The sequence below is a fragment of the Neophocaena asiaeorientalis genome, unplaced genomic scaffold (assembly GCF_003031525.2).
Source record: "Neophocaena asiaeorientalis asiaeorientalis breed wild unplaced genomic scaffold, Neophocaena_asiaeorientalis_V1.1 scaffold438, whole genome shotgun sequence".
Lineage (NCBI taxonomy): Eukaryota > Metazoa > Chordata > Mammalia > Artiodactyla > Phocoenidae > Neophocaena > Neophocaena asiaeorientalis.
Genome location: NW_020173491.1, coordinates 7047548 through 7062549, shown reverse-complemented (window position 1 = coordinate 7062549; position 15002 = coordinate 7047548). Strand labels below are relative to the sequence as shown.

Below are 15002 nucleotides of genomic sequence, written 5' to 3'. Positions count from 1 at the left end.
CTGGTGAACTCAAACCAGCTGGGAGTAGAAGGCTTGTTTGACTGATCCACCCAACCTCAGGCAGAGAAGGGGGAAGAAAGATGGCTGGGTCTGCTCCCTCGTGCAGCTGTGAAGTGGGGGCTGCCGGCACCACACTGAGGTAGGTGGTCCATAGGAGTTGGAGCATTTATGATGGGCCCTGATGCAAGGCAGGGAGTCTACCTTAACGCGGCCCAGTAGATGTCAGTCTCCATAGCTTCACCAATCTGGTAAATTATTCCCATGGGGGCGTGTAAGGGAGAGGTCTGCATCAGGTGTCGCCCCAATACACCCATCCCCTGAGGGGCTAAGGAGGGGATGTGGGGCTGGGAGGAGAAGGCTGTTCCACTATAGAGGCCTCTGGTCGATCAAAACTTGACAGATTCTCCCAGGCTGAGTTGGATACAAACTTCTCTGGATCTGACATCCAGCTAGACACTTCAGCTACGAAACGGGAGGGTAAAGGAAGCAGTCACGTGGCGTTATTTCAACCATCATGCAGTCTTGCAGCTATCCTGAGCAAGGGCTGGGTGTGAACCAGAGGAGGCAGATGCGCTGGTCCTGGGTTTCTACCCATAGCGCCGAGCTGGCCTCTGGGCTTCTGTGGTGTGATTTCCCAAAGGTCCCTGAGGAAATCATGGCTCCCTGCAGTCCTGCAGCCCTCTCAGAAGTGAAGGTGTCCCTCGAGGATGTTTCAGCTGGCTTTTGGTGGCCATGGAATCAGAAGAGGATTGGAAGCCTAGGATACAGATGTCCCTCGCTTGCTCCCACCAGATAAACACCGACTCCTGAGCTTACCAGGCACCTGGAGCTAGGAACTTGCCTGGCACACCAGCCAGGTCTAGCAGACCACTGGTAAGAATTGCTGACCTGGGAGAGTAGGTCGAGATGTCTGACTGCCCAGTTTCATTGGAGGGGAAGGACAAATTCAGCGGCAGGTTGAGCAGAAGACTCCCTCATAGTCACGGGAAGACATTCAGTGCAGTGGAACAAGTGTGGGCTCTGTGGAGTCGGCCAGACCTGGAGCTGAGTTCTGGCTCTGCCTCTAATAGATTCGATTAGCCTCTCTGCTTGTTTCCTCATCTCTGAAATGGTCACAGGCAAGGGCTGGTGGAAAGGTTCAAGATTATGCCTGTAATGTGCTTATTAATATGAATGTGAGTTGTTGGTTGCACATGAGCCTGTGGCAAAGGGGCTGACTGGAGCTCTAAGGAGGAAGTAGACAAAAGAGAAAGATGTGTTCTTTGGAGGAGAGAAGGGAACAGGCCAGACGGCTGGGGTTTCAGAGATGCGTCACCTAGCTGGTTTCGTGAGGTTGGGCCCAAGCCCAGGGTGGGGTGTGTGATAGAAAACAACGGCTGCTGCAGCAGGGACAGAAGCAGCCCTGTTCAGCATCCTAAAGCCAAAGAGGCTTTCACATGCTGCAGACCACAGGGTGTACTCCAGTGCCTGGGAGACCTGCAGGAGGAGCACATGAGTGGCAGCGACTGCCACTGCTGTGGTGGAGTGGGGTACATAAGACAGCGTGGACCACGAGGAAGAAGGGTGGGGCACCGTGTGCTGTTGGCTGGGCCAGCATGGGCTCTGCTGGGGCCTAGAAGGCTGGGGAGGGACCGTGCATTTCATTGCCCCACAGATACTTATTGAGCATGTGTGATGTGCCAAATTCTGTGCCAGCTTAACAGCTGCATTACTGTTTGTGTGGAATGCATGTCCCCAAGTAGAAGTGATTATACCAATTTCACAGGCTTGCTGGGGGGAAGGGGTTTTCATGTTTCCTTTCCCAGATCATTGAGCCCATCAGGTCCCAGCTGAGGAAGGAGCTGACACAGGGACATCTGAAACTCCTTTATTACCCTGAGTATAACAAGTAGAACACGATCACAGTATTAGAAAACAGAGCAGGAATTAGGTGCAGGCTACCACACAGCATGCACCGGGGACACATTCCTTTGAGTCTGCAGCTAGTTACTTGGAAAAAGCCAGTTATGATTGTAAAAATTTTATTCTCTTTAATAACAAACAATTCCACTAAAATTATACAAAGTACATTCAATACTTAAGAGTGGCAAGGGTGGGGAGAGGAGGAGAGGAAGCCGGTTTGGCCTGGAAGTATCATCAATCGACTCCAATAAAGGAAGCCCAGCTGGGCTGCAGGAAGTTGGGGGTGTGGAGGTCCAGTTGTAGAAAATAAAAATGTGGATCAGTTTAAAAGAAAAAAAAAAAAAGGCCACCCACAAGGAAGCAGGGTGAGCGTGCATGTTCCTGGGGAGGGCGGGAGGCCCAGCCGGCATGCTGCTGCTGGGTGAGGGCTGGCACTCAGGCGGGCTCCGAGTTGGTGGGGGGCAGGTTTTTATGCTTGAAATACTGAACAACTTGTTGGGGCAGCTCTGCCAGCACAGCTTTCGCCAAGGTCTCTTTTGCTGCCTGCAGGGTAGGGTGGAGAGAGGAGAGAGAAAGGATCACTGGATGAAGTGGTGAGGGGCACCATGCCCAGGGAGCTGGTACAGAAGGTGTCCCTGCAGGACAAAACCAGAGCAGAGGACCAGAGCTGTCTAAAACTAGCGTTCCACAGCCCAGCCCAGGCCTGAAATCCCACCCTTAGCAGTGCTTTCCTTCACATTAAGTGTAACTCTTACCTGAGCACTTGAGGTGCCTAGGAGTAACGTTTCAGGATGAATCTGTCTATGGGAGGCTTTTGGGGCAAAGAGATGGTGGAGGTGAGCTGCACGGCCTACTCATCCGGCAAACATTTCCTGAGCACCTTCTTGGCTGGTATTAAGGGGTTGTGACTGTCTGATTTCACTGCTCGGCACCCAGTCACAGGCTGGGCACACCAGGAGCTCGTTCAGTGTCCATGCAGTGCCTGGGTGGCCAACACCCAGCATTTGTCCTCAGGAAGCTCACGCTCCAGAGGAAGGAACTGGAACTAGCTCAGGCAAACCCAGAGGGTACTGGGCAGAGATGTGAGCACCAGTGATTACAAATCAGAGTGGCCAGTTCTTGCTGGGACTGGCTCCCAGGACCTGAGCCACAGCACCCTGAGGCTTACAGCTGAGGCAGCTGAGGCCAGGAGGAAAGGTCACGGACTTGCCCAAGGCTATACAGTGTGCCTCTGGTCAAATGAAAGCTCGGCCCCAGCCTGGCATCTGACAGACTGCTCCCTCTGGGGCTGCCTGCGGGCCCAGCTGCAAGGACAGCAACCAGGAAGCTAATGCCAGCCTCCTTGTAAGCAGACCTGGGTCACCTGCAGATAGGACCAGAGCCACCTCCAGGAGCAAGGGAGGCCACCAGTTCTTCCTAGAGCGGCCCTCAGGGAGAGGAGGCCATCCTAAGATGGGCCCTGTTTTCCACCTGAAGCGAGGTGGTTGGCGAGGTTTGATTTCCTGGAAAGCCCCTCACGCCTCTGGGCCTTACTCTCATCTCTTTCTCCTGGAATGCTTTCCCCCGCATGGATGACGCCGACTTCTGATTCAGGTTTAGAGGGCAGGTCCTCCGGGAACCCCTGTCCTGGAGCCCCAGTCTGGACTGGGCACTACTCCCTTGAGTTCTGTCAGCTTGCTGAAGCAAGTGCTCATGCAACCGTCATATGGCCTCACCTGGGGGCAGGGCCTTGCATGGTGCCAGGCTGGTAGTAGGCTCTCAGGAGGTACGTAGTCAACAGAGCTGAGGGTAGAGGAGCCTAGGATTGGGCAGACAATCCCAGCGCCTTCATTCTGGATTATTAACTATGGTTGCTGGGGTCCTGTAACCGCCTCCTCCCCAGCCCGGGCCCACACTCACGTTGCGGAATTCTCGAAAGGGCACGAACTGCACGATATCGCGAGCTGCCTCCTCCCCTGTGTGGGAGCGCAGCGTGCGGTTGTCCCCGTCCAGGAACTCCATGGCAGCGAAGTCGGCGTTACCCACGCCCACGATGATGATGGACATGGGCAGCTTGGAGGCCTGCACCACGGCGTGCCGCGTCTCCTCCATGTCGCTGATGACACCGTCCGTGATGATAAGGAGGATGAAGTATTGCTGCGGAGGGGGTCAACAGGCGCTCAGCACAGCCCTCGGCCCCTGGCCACCCTTCCCCTCCGTCCTTTCCCAATCTCCCCAAACCCTCTGACCCCTGGGAGGAAGGTGGCTTGTCTCCCCGAGCTGTTGCTGAACCCCAGCCACCTCCCTAGGCAGCCACCTCTCAGTGCTTTGGCCCTGTAGGCCTCTCCTCTGTCACAGCTGGAAGCACAAACTGCTCTCTTCCTCCTGCCCTGTGTAATGTCAGACTCCCCAGCTTGGGGGTTTGAGAGCCCCAGACTCCAGGCCTGGCTCTGACAGTGGCTACACCGTGGGACTCTGGGCAACTGACTCAACTCGCCGTGCCTCAGTTTCTTCGTCTGCAAAGTGGGAATTCCTGCACCTCTCAAAGAGACCATGCTGGCTTGGTAATCGACAGCTGCATCTGTGGCAGAGTGAGGCCCACGGCTGTTGAGGAATATGCATTCTGGCTTGTGGACTCTGGGAGCAGCCTCCCCTTCTCTGCTCCACCTTCACTTGAACACCTGTGATGCTGCTCGTTCCCCATTAGCACAGCCGGCCTCAGAGACCCCTTGCAGGAGCTAAGCAGATCATCTAGGTCAGTGCTTCTGGGATTGTGGGACTCTGCTGGCAACAAGCAGACCTGGAGGCACACCCCAGACACAGCATCAGTAACAGTGGAAAGGGTATTGGTTTTTTGTTTTTTGTTTTTTTTTTTAAGAAGATGTTGGGGCTAGGAGTTTATTTACTTATTTATTTTTGCTGTGTTGGGTCTTTGTTTCTGTGCGAGAGCTTTCTCTAGTTGCAGCGAGCGGGGGCCACTCTTCATCGCGGTGCGCGGGCCTCTCACTGTCGCGGCCTCTCTTGTGGCAGAGCAGAGGCTCCAGATGCGCAAGCTCAGTAATTGTGGCTCACGGGCCCAGCTGCTCCGTGGCATGTGGGGTCTTCCCAGACCAGGGCTCGAACCCGTGTCCCCTGCATTAGCAGGCAGACTCTCAACCACTACGCCACCAGGGAAGCCCAGGGTATTGGTTTTGCAGTGGTCTTTGAATTCTACAATTTGCACCCAGGAGGAAGTCTCAGTTTGGTGCTCGTGTGTCCCTCTTGCTAACCTTCCTTATTAAAAACAGAGAAAAGGCAGGAAGCTCAGAGCTCCAGGGACAGCAGTCTCTAGGTAGACTCTGATACCACTCTGCAGCCTGGTGTATTTATTTTTATTGTTACTCTCTATGGTAAGTGGTAACTTTTCCCTTACAGTGGGTTATAGTTTCTTTATAAAATTGTTTACATGAAAAAAATATGAATAACTAGTGTAGGTGACAGGTGGCCATAGCATAGACTGTGGAGGTGGGGAGTGAGTGAATGACATTCGGGAAATCTCACTGGATGATCTGTGGGCAGAAGCCCCAGCATTCCTAGCTGCCTAAGACCTCATTTTCAACTTGGCTCTGTGCTTAGCACCCTCTGGCCCCTTTTGGGGAACTCAGTTTTCCCCATACATAAGATGAACAGAAAAGCCCTTGTGGCCCTAATGTTCTCTGTTTGGGGCTTCTGCCTTCTCTTCTGACTCTTCTGATTCTCAGGAGAGGAAACGGGGACCCAGACTAGTCAAGGTCATGGAGCTAAAAAGGGCAGAACCAAGCTAGCCCCCAAGTCATCATTTGGCCACCTTCTCATCCAGCAAAGCCGTTTGCTCCCTGGGAAACAATCAAGAGACCACAAGTTCAGCCAGCTAGGATGCCTAGCTCTCCTGCCTGTCCCCCAAGCACAACCTGAAAGGAATGAACCATGTGGAGGTACGAATGCCACCATCCTAACCCCCAATCCTCGACAGCAGTAGTCCAACAACTCCTGAACAGTACCTTTAAGAGGCCAAAAGCTTGGCTGGGGATGGATACCTGTTGCTATGGAGATGGCAGCCCGAATTCCTGTAGTGGAGGGCTGCTGCTGCCAGTCCCCATTCCTGGGGTTGAGGGGCACCTCATAAGCTCATCCAGACCCTTGTCCCCTCATAGCCCACCATCATTCTAGCCAGCACCCTTTCCCTAAGTGGCCCTCTAACCCCACTTCCATCCCACCAAAAATAGTCCATGGCAGTATTTCTGGGGCACCTAGGCTGGCAGGAGGGAAGAAGGCATTGAGAGGCCTAGCAATGAGGACAGAAAAGAACACTTGGCCTTGGGTGACAGGCCTCACCACTCGGGGTGGGACTGGTCTCCAAGCCCCCTCCAGCTCAGATGGCTATCTCCCACCCTCCTCCCCACATGGCCCTCTTGGCTCTCCCTTTCCACCAGCCACGTGTCTACATTAGGAGACTTGGAGCACACAGGCTGAGGCCTCCCTCACAGCCTTGGAGCCTTCTTCCCCATGGCCTGGGTTCCTGCAGAACAGTAGGCACCAACTGAAAAGGTGAGTCACGGTGGTGGTGACCACACATGCTCCGTGTCATCCTCACGCTGGGATTCTCCTTTTGGAGGTTGGGGAGACAGGCTCAGGCTGAGAGAGGTTCAGTGACTTGCTCAAGGACTCACCGCCAGGAATGGCACAGCTGAGATTCAAGCCCAAGCCGTAACTCCAAAGTTAGGGCTCTTTCCACAATGGCAGCAGTGGCCAGTAGCTGTCTCTCCAATAGTGGGGCCTGGCAGGGAGAAGCGAAGTGCCACTGACAAGTCCTAGGCTTTATGCCCATCCCAGGCAAAAATGAGGTTGTCCAGTAGCCTCTAAGGTCTACTGCAACCCTAGGGGTCCACGATCCCATCCCCACGACAGGGGAGGTGGCGGCGGGTGAGGGAGGGGCTGTGGAAGGGGAGAAAGAAGGGTGGAATCAGGCAGGAGGAGGTGGGAAGAGCCTCTGCTGTCCCCATGCATAGTCCTGGTCTACCCTACCCCAAGCTTTCCCACCTCCATGCCTTTCCTGGTTTACTTCCTTCTGCCTGGCGTACCCTCCCCAGCCACAGCTCCAAGACCTCTCTGAGCGTCTACTCCTCCATCCCGAGTGGATGTGAGGGCTCCCCCAAGCCCTGAGCTCTGCTTTCACTGCCAGCGATTACCCCTTGGGGCAGGCTTCTCTGGATACTCCTCTCCCCCCACGCCCTTAGAGCTCCTCAGGGCAGCCCCTCCCCTCACACCTCTGCATCTCATGGGCCTGGCACCCTGTGCGGGCTCCATAAACACAGCCAACTGCTGACAGGTCGAACCCAAACCCCAAATTTCCAACACATTTCAAGGACAGAGTATCTCTAGCATTTACCCAAGAGGTTCTTCAGGCTTCTAGGGCTGTAAATAGCCACTTCCCCAATGCATTTAACATGTGATTTGATTTATAAGAAACTGACTTGACCACAACAGTTCTAGGCAGAGTCCGGGGAAGCTGCACTCATCCCTAGCTTATTTCTGAGAAGTTGGCTGCTGAGGGCCTTGGGGAGTGGAGGGAAATTTCCAGGGTGCTGGCTGCTTCCCAGTTCCCCCTCTGCTATGGCACCAGTTGCCTAGGTAGCCAACCATCAATGGGCCATGGATGGGAAGGCCCAAGTCACATGGGTCAGAGCAGAGGGAAGGATGAGGCCCCACAGTAGGAGTCCCCTGGTACCACCCAAACCTCTTAATACCTTTCAGTGACTCCCCACTGCCCTTAAGAGAAAATCCAGATTCCTTACTGGCTTCAAAGGCATTTGTGGGAGCTGGCCTACCTTCTCAACCTCATCCACCCCCACCCACCCCTCTTACATCACACTCCTTCCCTTAGTTACGACACACACCATGCCTCCAAGCCTTTGCCTATGCCATTCCCTCTGCCCGGGACACTCCACACATGCACACGCACACACATACACACCCTTTATGAGACTAACTCTTAAGCATCCTCCAAGTCTCAGCTTGGACATCACTTTTCCAGGAAGCCTGCCCTGAGCCCTCTGTCTGGGTTAGATGCCACCTTCATAATCCTATAATTCCGTCATCACAGTTTTAATTGGCTGGCATCACAGCTGCTGTTCCTGGCCTGGCTCCCCACAAGACCACAGGCCCTGGAAGGGCAGAGGCTATGGCTTGCACATCATGGTCTCCCCACTGCCACAGAGAAACATACGCGGTAGAGATGAGCTGCGTGAATGAATGGGAGAACACAGGCCTGCCTAGAGAGATGCTTCCACCATCTGCTCTTGATTTCCTGTGTGTGGGTGTGCATGCATGTTCGTGTGTGGGGGACGGGGAGGATGAAGCCACACAAGCAGCTGTATGAAAGCATCAGGTAATGCACAAATTATTTCCTTTTGCCTTAGGCCTACATGGGCTCAGCAGCACCAAATGCCGGCCCAAGAGGTGTCCTAAGAAGATTCATCCGCTCACGTTTATTAGGTGCTACTGTGTGCCAGGCGCTGTGCTGAGCAATTTGGATGCCGAGCTGGTTGAATCCTTGCAGTGCTTCTATTAGGCAGGTACTGTTCCATCATCCTCATTGTACAGGTGAGAAAACTGAAGTTCAGAGAGCTTAATAAGCAACCTGCTCTGGGTCACACAGTCAGGAAGTGCGGGAGCTGGGGTCTGAACCAGGTCGATGGGCCTCCAAACCTTGAGGCATCCCCACCTTCAGTACACGGTGAGATGGATGGAGTAAAGGCAGGAGGTAGAGAATTATCTGTATCTTCTTGGACATCAGAGTAGGAGAGGCCAGTAGAGACCCCTGGCTCGCCTCCTGCAGCCCAGAGATGCTGGCCCAAAGTCACACAGCTGGGGTGGGTAACAGCACTTCCCCAGTGTGAGGGAGCCAGGGAAGGGCTGCCTCCTCAGGTTGGGAGGACCTGGTCACGACGAAAGCGGCTGGGGTACTGTGAGGATTAATTAGGACTTGTTCACAGAAAGGGCCCAGTTCTTCCCTCTGGAGGGCCCTCAGCAGCTGTTCCCCAGAATGCAAAGACACCTTCCTGGTGGTCCCCAGGGCCCAAGCCACTCCCCTAGGATCCAGCAGACACAGGCCCCTTCTCCCCAGGACCTCATCTCCTGCCCAGTCCTGCCCCTGCCTGGCAGGTGAAAGAGCCTCAGAGGAACACTGGCCTTCATTCCTGCTCCGCCCCATTTTTTTCCCTTAAACAAGAATGCAGGCTAAACAAGAACGCAGGCCTTTCTTCCATCCCTCTGAAAGCTGGTTCAGGCAGATAAAAGTCTGGGCGGGACAATGGCCTGGCTGGCTTAGGCATCCAAAAGGTGTGCAAGCCGAGGGGCTGCCCCTCCCTCTGCTCCCTCCATCCAGCTCTAAACCAGCACCCCAGGAATTTAAAAACGCCACTCCCAGGTCCTCCCCACTTGTCCCAGTTCATAAAGGAAATAGGATCAGGGCAGGAAGGGACTTGTCTCAGGCCCTCAGCTGCCATCACCAAGATCAGGACTAGACCAAGTCACGCTCCCTGAAGCAGAAACGACCAGGACCATCTTCAATCTGACATCGTGCACTGACCTCCATCCCTGGCATCTGCCATCCCCTCTGCCTGGGGGGCTCTTCCCAGAATGCTCTGCCACCTGTCCTTCCTCATCCTCAGGTCTCTTTGGGTGCCAGCTGTTGTGTTATCACATTTAATCCTAACACCACCTCCTTAAGGTAGGTCCTATTAGTATTCCTATGGTACAAACAAGTCTCAGAGAGGGTAAGTTTACCCAGGTCACCCAGTGAGGGATGGGCAGGGGCTGGATTCAAACCCTGGCAGGCTGACCCCAGGACCCCCTTTCCCACAGACCCTCTGCTGCCTCCCAGACAGACCACACATACTGCTGTCCTGCCCTCCCCAGGCTGGCCCTGGTGTCCTCCTCTCTTTCTCATAACCTCCCCTTCTTTTATCTTTGTCTCCATCTTCAGGAAGGCAACCTCTACCTCAGTGACTGAGCAGGTGCCTCCCTCCTCTGGGCAGTCCCAATGGGACCAGGTTCCTTTCCTTCTGAGAGAGGCCCTGGCTGAGTTACCTCCTCCCAGCTCCTCGCACAGTGCACAGCACACAAAAGGGGCCAACTTAAATCCATCCGTTCCCAGAACACGAGCGTCTGCCACAGCATAGGCCACCCAGTAGATGACGGACTACACTGTGGGGCTGAGAGGCCAACCAGGGAGACACCCCGTAGACAGAAACGTAGAGTATGTGAAGGAGATGTTGCCACCGTCATCAGAGTCCAGACGGGAATAAACAGAGAAGGCAGGAGATCGGTTTCAGGTGGGTGGGCAAGGAAGGCTGCAGGGAGGTGGCGTTTGAGGGGCACTGAGGGATGGGACAGAGCAAGCCAGGGAGAGAGAGAGGAGAAGAACCTCCAAGCAGAAGAGACGGCAGAACAAAGGATCTGCTGGGAGACAAGTTTGGTGTCTTTGAGGAATAGGAACAAGGTCAGTGGTGGAATGGTCACAAGTAAAGGAAGGGGTGTGGGGTTGCAGGAAGGAGAGGCCAGGAGGGGGTAGGATCTGATGTGCACAGTTAAAGGACCCTCTAGCAGGAGCATGGATAGGAGGGGCAAGAGGGGTGAGGAGACGGCTGTGGTGTCCAATGAGAGATGACAGTGGCCGTAGTAATGGGGAAGCGAGTGAGTTGAGGATAGTATTTTGGAGGCAGAGTGAAAAGGATAGTCAGGAAAGGACTTCAGCACTTGTGCAGCAACCCTTTCCTTCCAGGGGAGGAGGAAGCCCGCACAGGGGCAGAGGCTGTGGCAGTGGCTCGGGGGCCTGGTCAGGTGGGAGTTGGACCCATGTCCCAGCCCGGGCTCCACCACCCTAGGGCCGGGTGCTGGGTTCCCAGACTTGGCTCAGCTCCTCACGGCAGTAGCCCTGGGGCAGGGGCTGGTGGATGGCAGGCGAGGTGGGCAAGATGACCCTTGGTGACTCCAGCACTGGCACTGGCCCTGGAACTGGGTGCAGGGAGAGGACCTGGGATGCAGCTGCCCAGGATGGCCGTTTGCCATATATTCCAGATGCCACACAGCAGCCCTGGCAGCCTTGGGCTTGAGCCTCGTCACTGAGCGCCGGACCCGGGCCAGACGGTTCCAAACCCTTCAGCGTGAGGTGGCAGCTGCTCTAATGGGAACTAGGTGGCCCAGAGGGTCAGCCTAAGGGCTGCAGGGACTACAGTCTCCGGGTTTCCCTCTGCCTGGAGGCACTTCCCATTAATCACAGCCCCTATTTCCTACTAAGCACCGAACAAATGGAATTGCTGTCTGTCCTGGAGTCTGTGCTCCAGGAATCCAGAACCAGTCAAGTTGAGCTGCTTCCAACCCCCTTCCCATCCCTGCTGGTAAACTAAGGTGGAGAGGCCGGGGCTCACCTAGGATTTTAGAACAAGGGGAGGCAGAACATCCAGCTCGCCAGCCAGCCCCACGGGTGGGTAGGGTAGGAAGGACAGACCTCCATCTGGCAGGGAAGGCCCAGCTTGTGCCAGCCCTATCCTGCACGTCCACGCCAGTCATCACCTACTCACCATGGCTGTCTGCTGCTGCGTGGCTTGGGCCGCAAACCGGGCCACGTGGTTGACGATAGGAGAGAAATTGGTGGGACCATAGAAGCGGATGTGGGGCAGGCAAGCCGAATATGCCTGGGCGATGCCATCCACGCCTGCCTCGGGGAGAAGACTCTGGATCAGCCAGGTCCTCCCTGACCCTGCACCCACTCTCATCCCAATTGCTGCCCACCCCAAATGCCCCCTGCCGTGGCCAGTCTGGGCCCTGTGGTACTGGAAGCTCCAGAGGGCAGGGCCAGAGTGGTGTAAAAGTAAAGAGCCCTGAACGTGGAGTCTGACCTTAGTTCCAATTCCTGCCTTTACCACTTCTTAACTGTGGGATCTGGGGGAAGTTATTTAAGCCTGTTTCCTTGTCTGTCAAGGAGACTAGTAATCTACACCCTCGGGAAGCTGGCAGGAGGGTGTCCAGCAGGCTCCTCCCAGAGAAGGGGCGGGCAGAACCTGCAGTGACACTTTGGGGTCACAGGGAGCCACCTGGAGGTCCATTCTGGACACGCTATGGCTTCTCAGGGTTGCTGGGGGAACTGAGATGCTTGCTCAGCTCTGCAGACAGTAGGTGCTCTGTAAATAGCCACCGTTACAAGGCTAAGAATACCCCCTGCTCTGCTGTCCTGTCCAGAAGGCCTCTGGCCAGAGATGAGGTTGACCAATCTGAACTTGGATAAAATATCTCGGCAGACCTACTCCAAACCAGACAGGCCCCAGCAGGAGGACAGGGCCACGCTTTCAGCCAACGGAGGCCCATGGCTTCTGAGTTACAGCATCATCCCCATCGTGGTGACTTGATGCATTTCCTTTCCAAGTACAAACCTGACCCAGCCTCAGGGATTCCCAGGGAAGGTAGATGCTACACCCAAGGCAAGTCCTAGGCTGAAAGCTCTCATGGTGTCAGGAACCACCCTCTTCCATACCCACCTGGGAGCCCCTTCTCTTTCACTGTTTCTTAACTGACTCTGGGAGGCTCAGAAGTCCTCTCAGGCCTGGGGCAGGGAGAGCACAAACACCACTTATGCTGCCTGCCCCTCCCTCTTGCCCAGCACCCCCGCCCAGGCCATGCTCAATCCTTAGGTGCCAAGGCTCCCTGTGGAAGGTGGGGAAACAGGACAAGAATGGGCCCTCCCAGTGAGGGCAGAAGGGAGGTGAGAGGCAGGTGTGTAATTTGCTGCTCTCACCTCCTCCTAGTCTACACAGGGCTTTCTGTCAGCGCTTCCCTTAATTCTCACCTGACCACCCAGTGAGGTGAGCTACCCTGGTATCACACCTCCTTGAGGCAGGTGAGGAGGCAGAGGCCCAGTGGGGTGCAGTGATCTCTCCGAGGTCACGCAGCCAGAAAAGGACAGCAGCTGGCCTTGAATCCAGGGCCACCTGACTCCAAATTCCAGCTTCTCCCCATCTGCCACACTGAGCAAGTGCAAGGGGAGGGGAGAGAAAAGAACAGAAACCAGTACTCCTCCCCCGCATCTGCCCAGGGAGATGGCCAGGCCTGGCGTTAAACCCAGGGCAGATGCAGGTGGGCTTGACACTCACCTGAGCAGAAGGGGTTGGTGGGGTTAAAGTTGATGGCAAACTCATGGGAGACCTGAAATGCAGAGAAAATGATGAGCTGAAAGCTTCCTGGCCCAAACCTGGGCCCAGGCCCACCTGCTGCCAGGCAAGGCTCCCTCTGAGGGAACCTGGCTCTTTGCCACCCTGACCCCTGGTCAAGGCTACTGATACCCCTGCATCTACTTTCACCTCCACTGCTGGGTCTGACCCACAGGCCTAACCACCCTCACTTAGTAACAGAAGAAACAGAACCTTCCACACCACCCCAATCTCTTCCGGGGGGTCAGGGCTGTCTATGCCGCCTCACCCCACTATAAGAGTCCCTAGGGACTTCCCTTGTGGTGCGGTGGTTGAGAATCCGCCTGCCAATGCAGGGGACTCGGGTTCAAGCCCTGGTCCGGGAAGATCCCACATTCTGCAGAGCAGCTAAGCCCCTGAGCCACAACTACTGAGCCTGCGCTCTAGAGCCCGAAAGCCACAACTACTGAGCCCACGTGCCACAACTACTGAGCCCACGTGCCACAACTACTGAAGCCCGCGCGCCTAGAGCTCAACAAGAGAAGCCACTGCAATGAGAAGCATGCGCACTGCAACAAAGAGTAGTCCCCGCTCACCGCAACTAGAGAAAGCCCACAGGCAGCAACGAAGACCCAAAGCAGCCGGGGGAAAAGAAAGAGTCCTTGAGTAGGGTGGAGATGCATCTGAGGGTGGCAGGTTCAAGGAGCAGTTGGAGTGCTCCCTCGTCACCTGCTTTCACTGTGGTGGGGCTATAACTAGAGTTCCACTTCTTCGGGCCTTGAGTGCTTTCCCCCATCCTACTAATAAGCACGAGTGCTTGGAAGGGAGCCCACGTTATGCCAGCGAGCCAAACTGGGGCTTAGCTGACAACCCACTTAGAGCTGGACTGGGGGATCAGGAAGCATAATGGGGCCAGAAGGGCAGGGAATAGAGAGCCCTGTCCCAGTTCCTGCAGACCCAGCCCCTAGCCCAGGGGCATCATCAGAGGCTGACCCTGCATACTCCCGGATGCCGCTGGCCTACAGAGGGACTGATAACTAGACCCCATTCAGGACTGTGGGTCAGACTTCAGTGGCTGCAGAACTCAGGGCCTCAGGAGAGGCCAGAGCTCAGATGGTAGGACCACCCTCCCTCCCTCCCCTGCTGCCTCCATCAAAACCCCCACTTGGCCCCTTCCCTGTGAACCGTGTGCCACAGTCTACGTTCAGGGCTTTGCTAGCATCCCCTCACTCCTTCCTTGCAACAGTCCAACGGACGAAGGCCTGGTATTACTCCCTTTTTCTGATGTAAAACCAAGACAGAATGGACCAGAATGTTCCCCCATTTACTGAAGGGGAGAGTTGGGACTACAATTAAATCAGGCTGCCTCCTGAGCTCACAATCCATAAACCCACTAACCTGAGAAGGTGTTCCTCTCCTGAGGAGTTTAAATGGGAGGGTCAAGAGATGTCCAGGGGGAAGGGACCCCCCACCCTCGGAGACTGGAGGAGCTCTCCAGTCCAGGCGCAAATCCCAGGCAGATGCTTTAGCTCCGAGACACTGCAGAGGGGTGCTGGGAGGCCCTACCAAGCCCGACATCCGTATTTTACAAGTAAACTGACTGAGGCCCAGAGAGGGGAAGTCAGGTGCTGAGGCCACACAGAAGAACAGACCTGAGGCCCAGGTCCCTCAAGCCTGGTAAAGGGGTTGGGCCGCTGACCTTGGGGAGCACTCCTGGGCCAAGACGGGAAGGACTCAGCAGAGGAATTCACCCCATCACTGCCCTGTGGAGAAGACCCCTACCTGTTCAGGGGAATGGGCTTTTCTGTTCTTTGCTCCCTCAGCCCTAAGTGCTTGACGTGGAGCCATTCCCCTGATGCCCCTCTTGGGCCCTGTTCCTGCCCAGGGGCCCTCTTCACCCTGTCCCCAGCCCAGGCT

General features: G+C 55.5%; 1 protein-coding gene across 12 annotated transcripts in view; it reads right to left on the bottom strand.

Moving 5' to 3' along the window:
• Nucleotides 1-1853: 1853 nt before the first annotated feature.
• The window catches only part of CPNE2 (copine 2), a 51279-nt gene continuing 38130 nt past the window's right edge, over nt 1854-15002 (bottom strand). The window contains exons 13-19 of one of the 12 annotated variants that reach the window (XM_024747365.1): nt 13050-13101; nt 11484-11617; nt 6570-6676; nt 3802-4038; nt 3618-3684; nt 2658-2713; nt 2331-2445 (exon numbers count right to left, since the gene is read on the bottom strand). In XM_024747365.1, the coding sequence (XP_024603133.1) occupies nt 2675-2713; nt 3618-3684; nt 3802-4038; nt 6570-6676; nt 11484-11617; nt 13050-13101 (636 nt within the window). In that variant the 3' untranslated portion in view covers nt 2331-2445; nt 2658-2674. The other 11 variants (XM_024747364.1, XM_024747367.1, XM_024747369.1 and 8 more) reach the window with 11 other exon arrangements.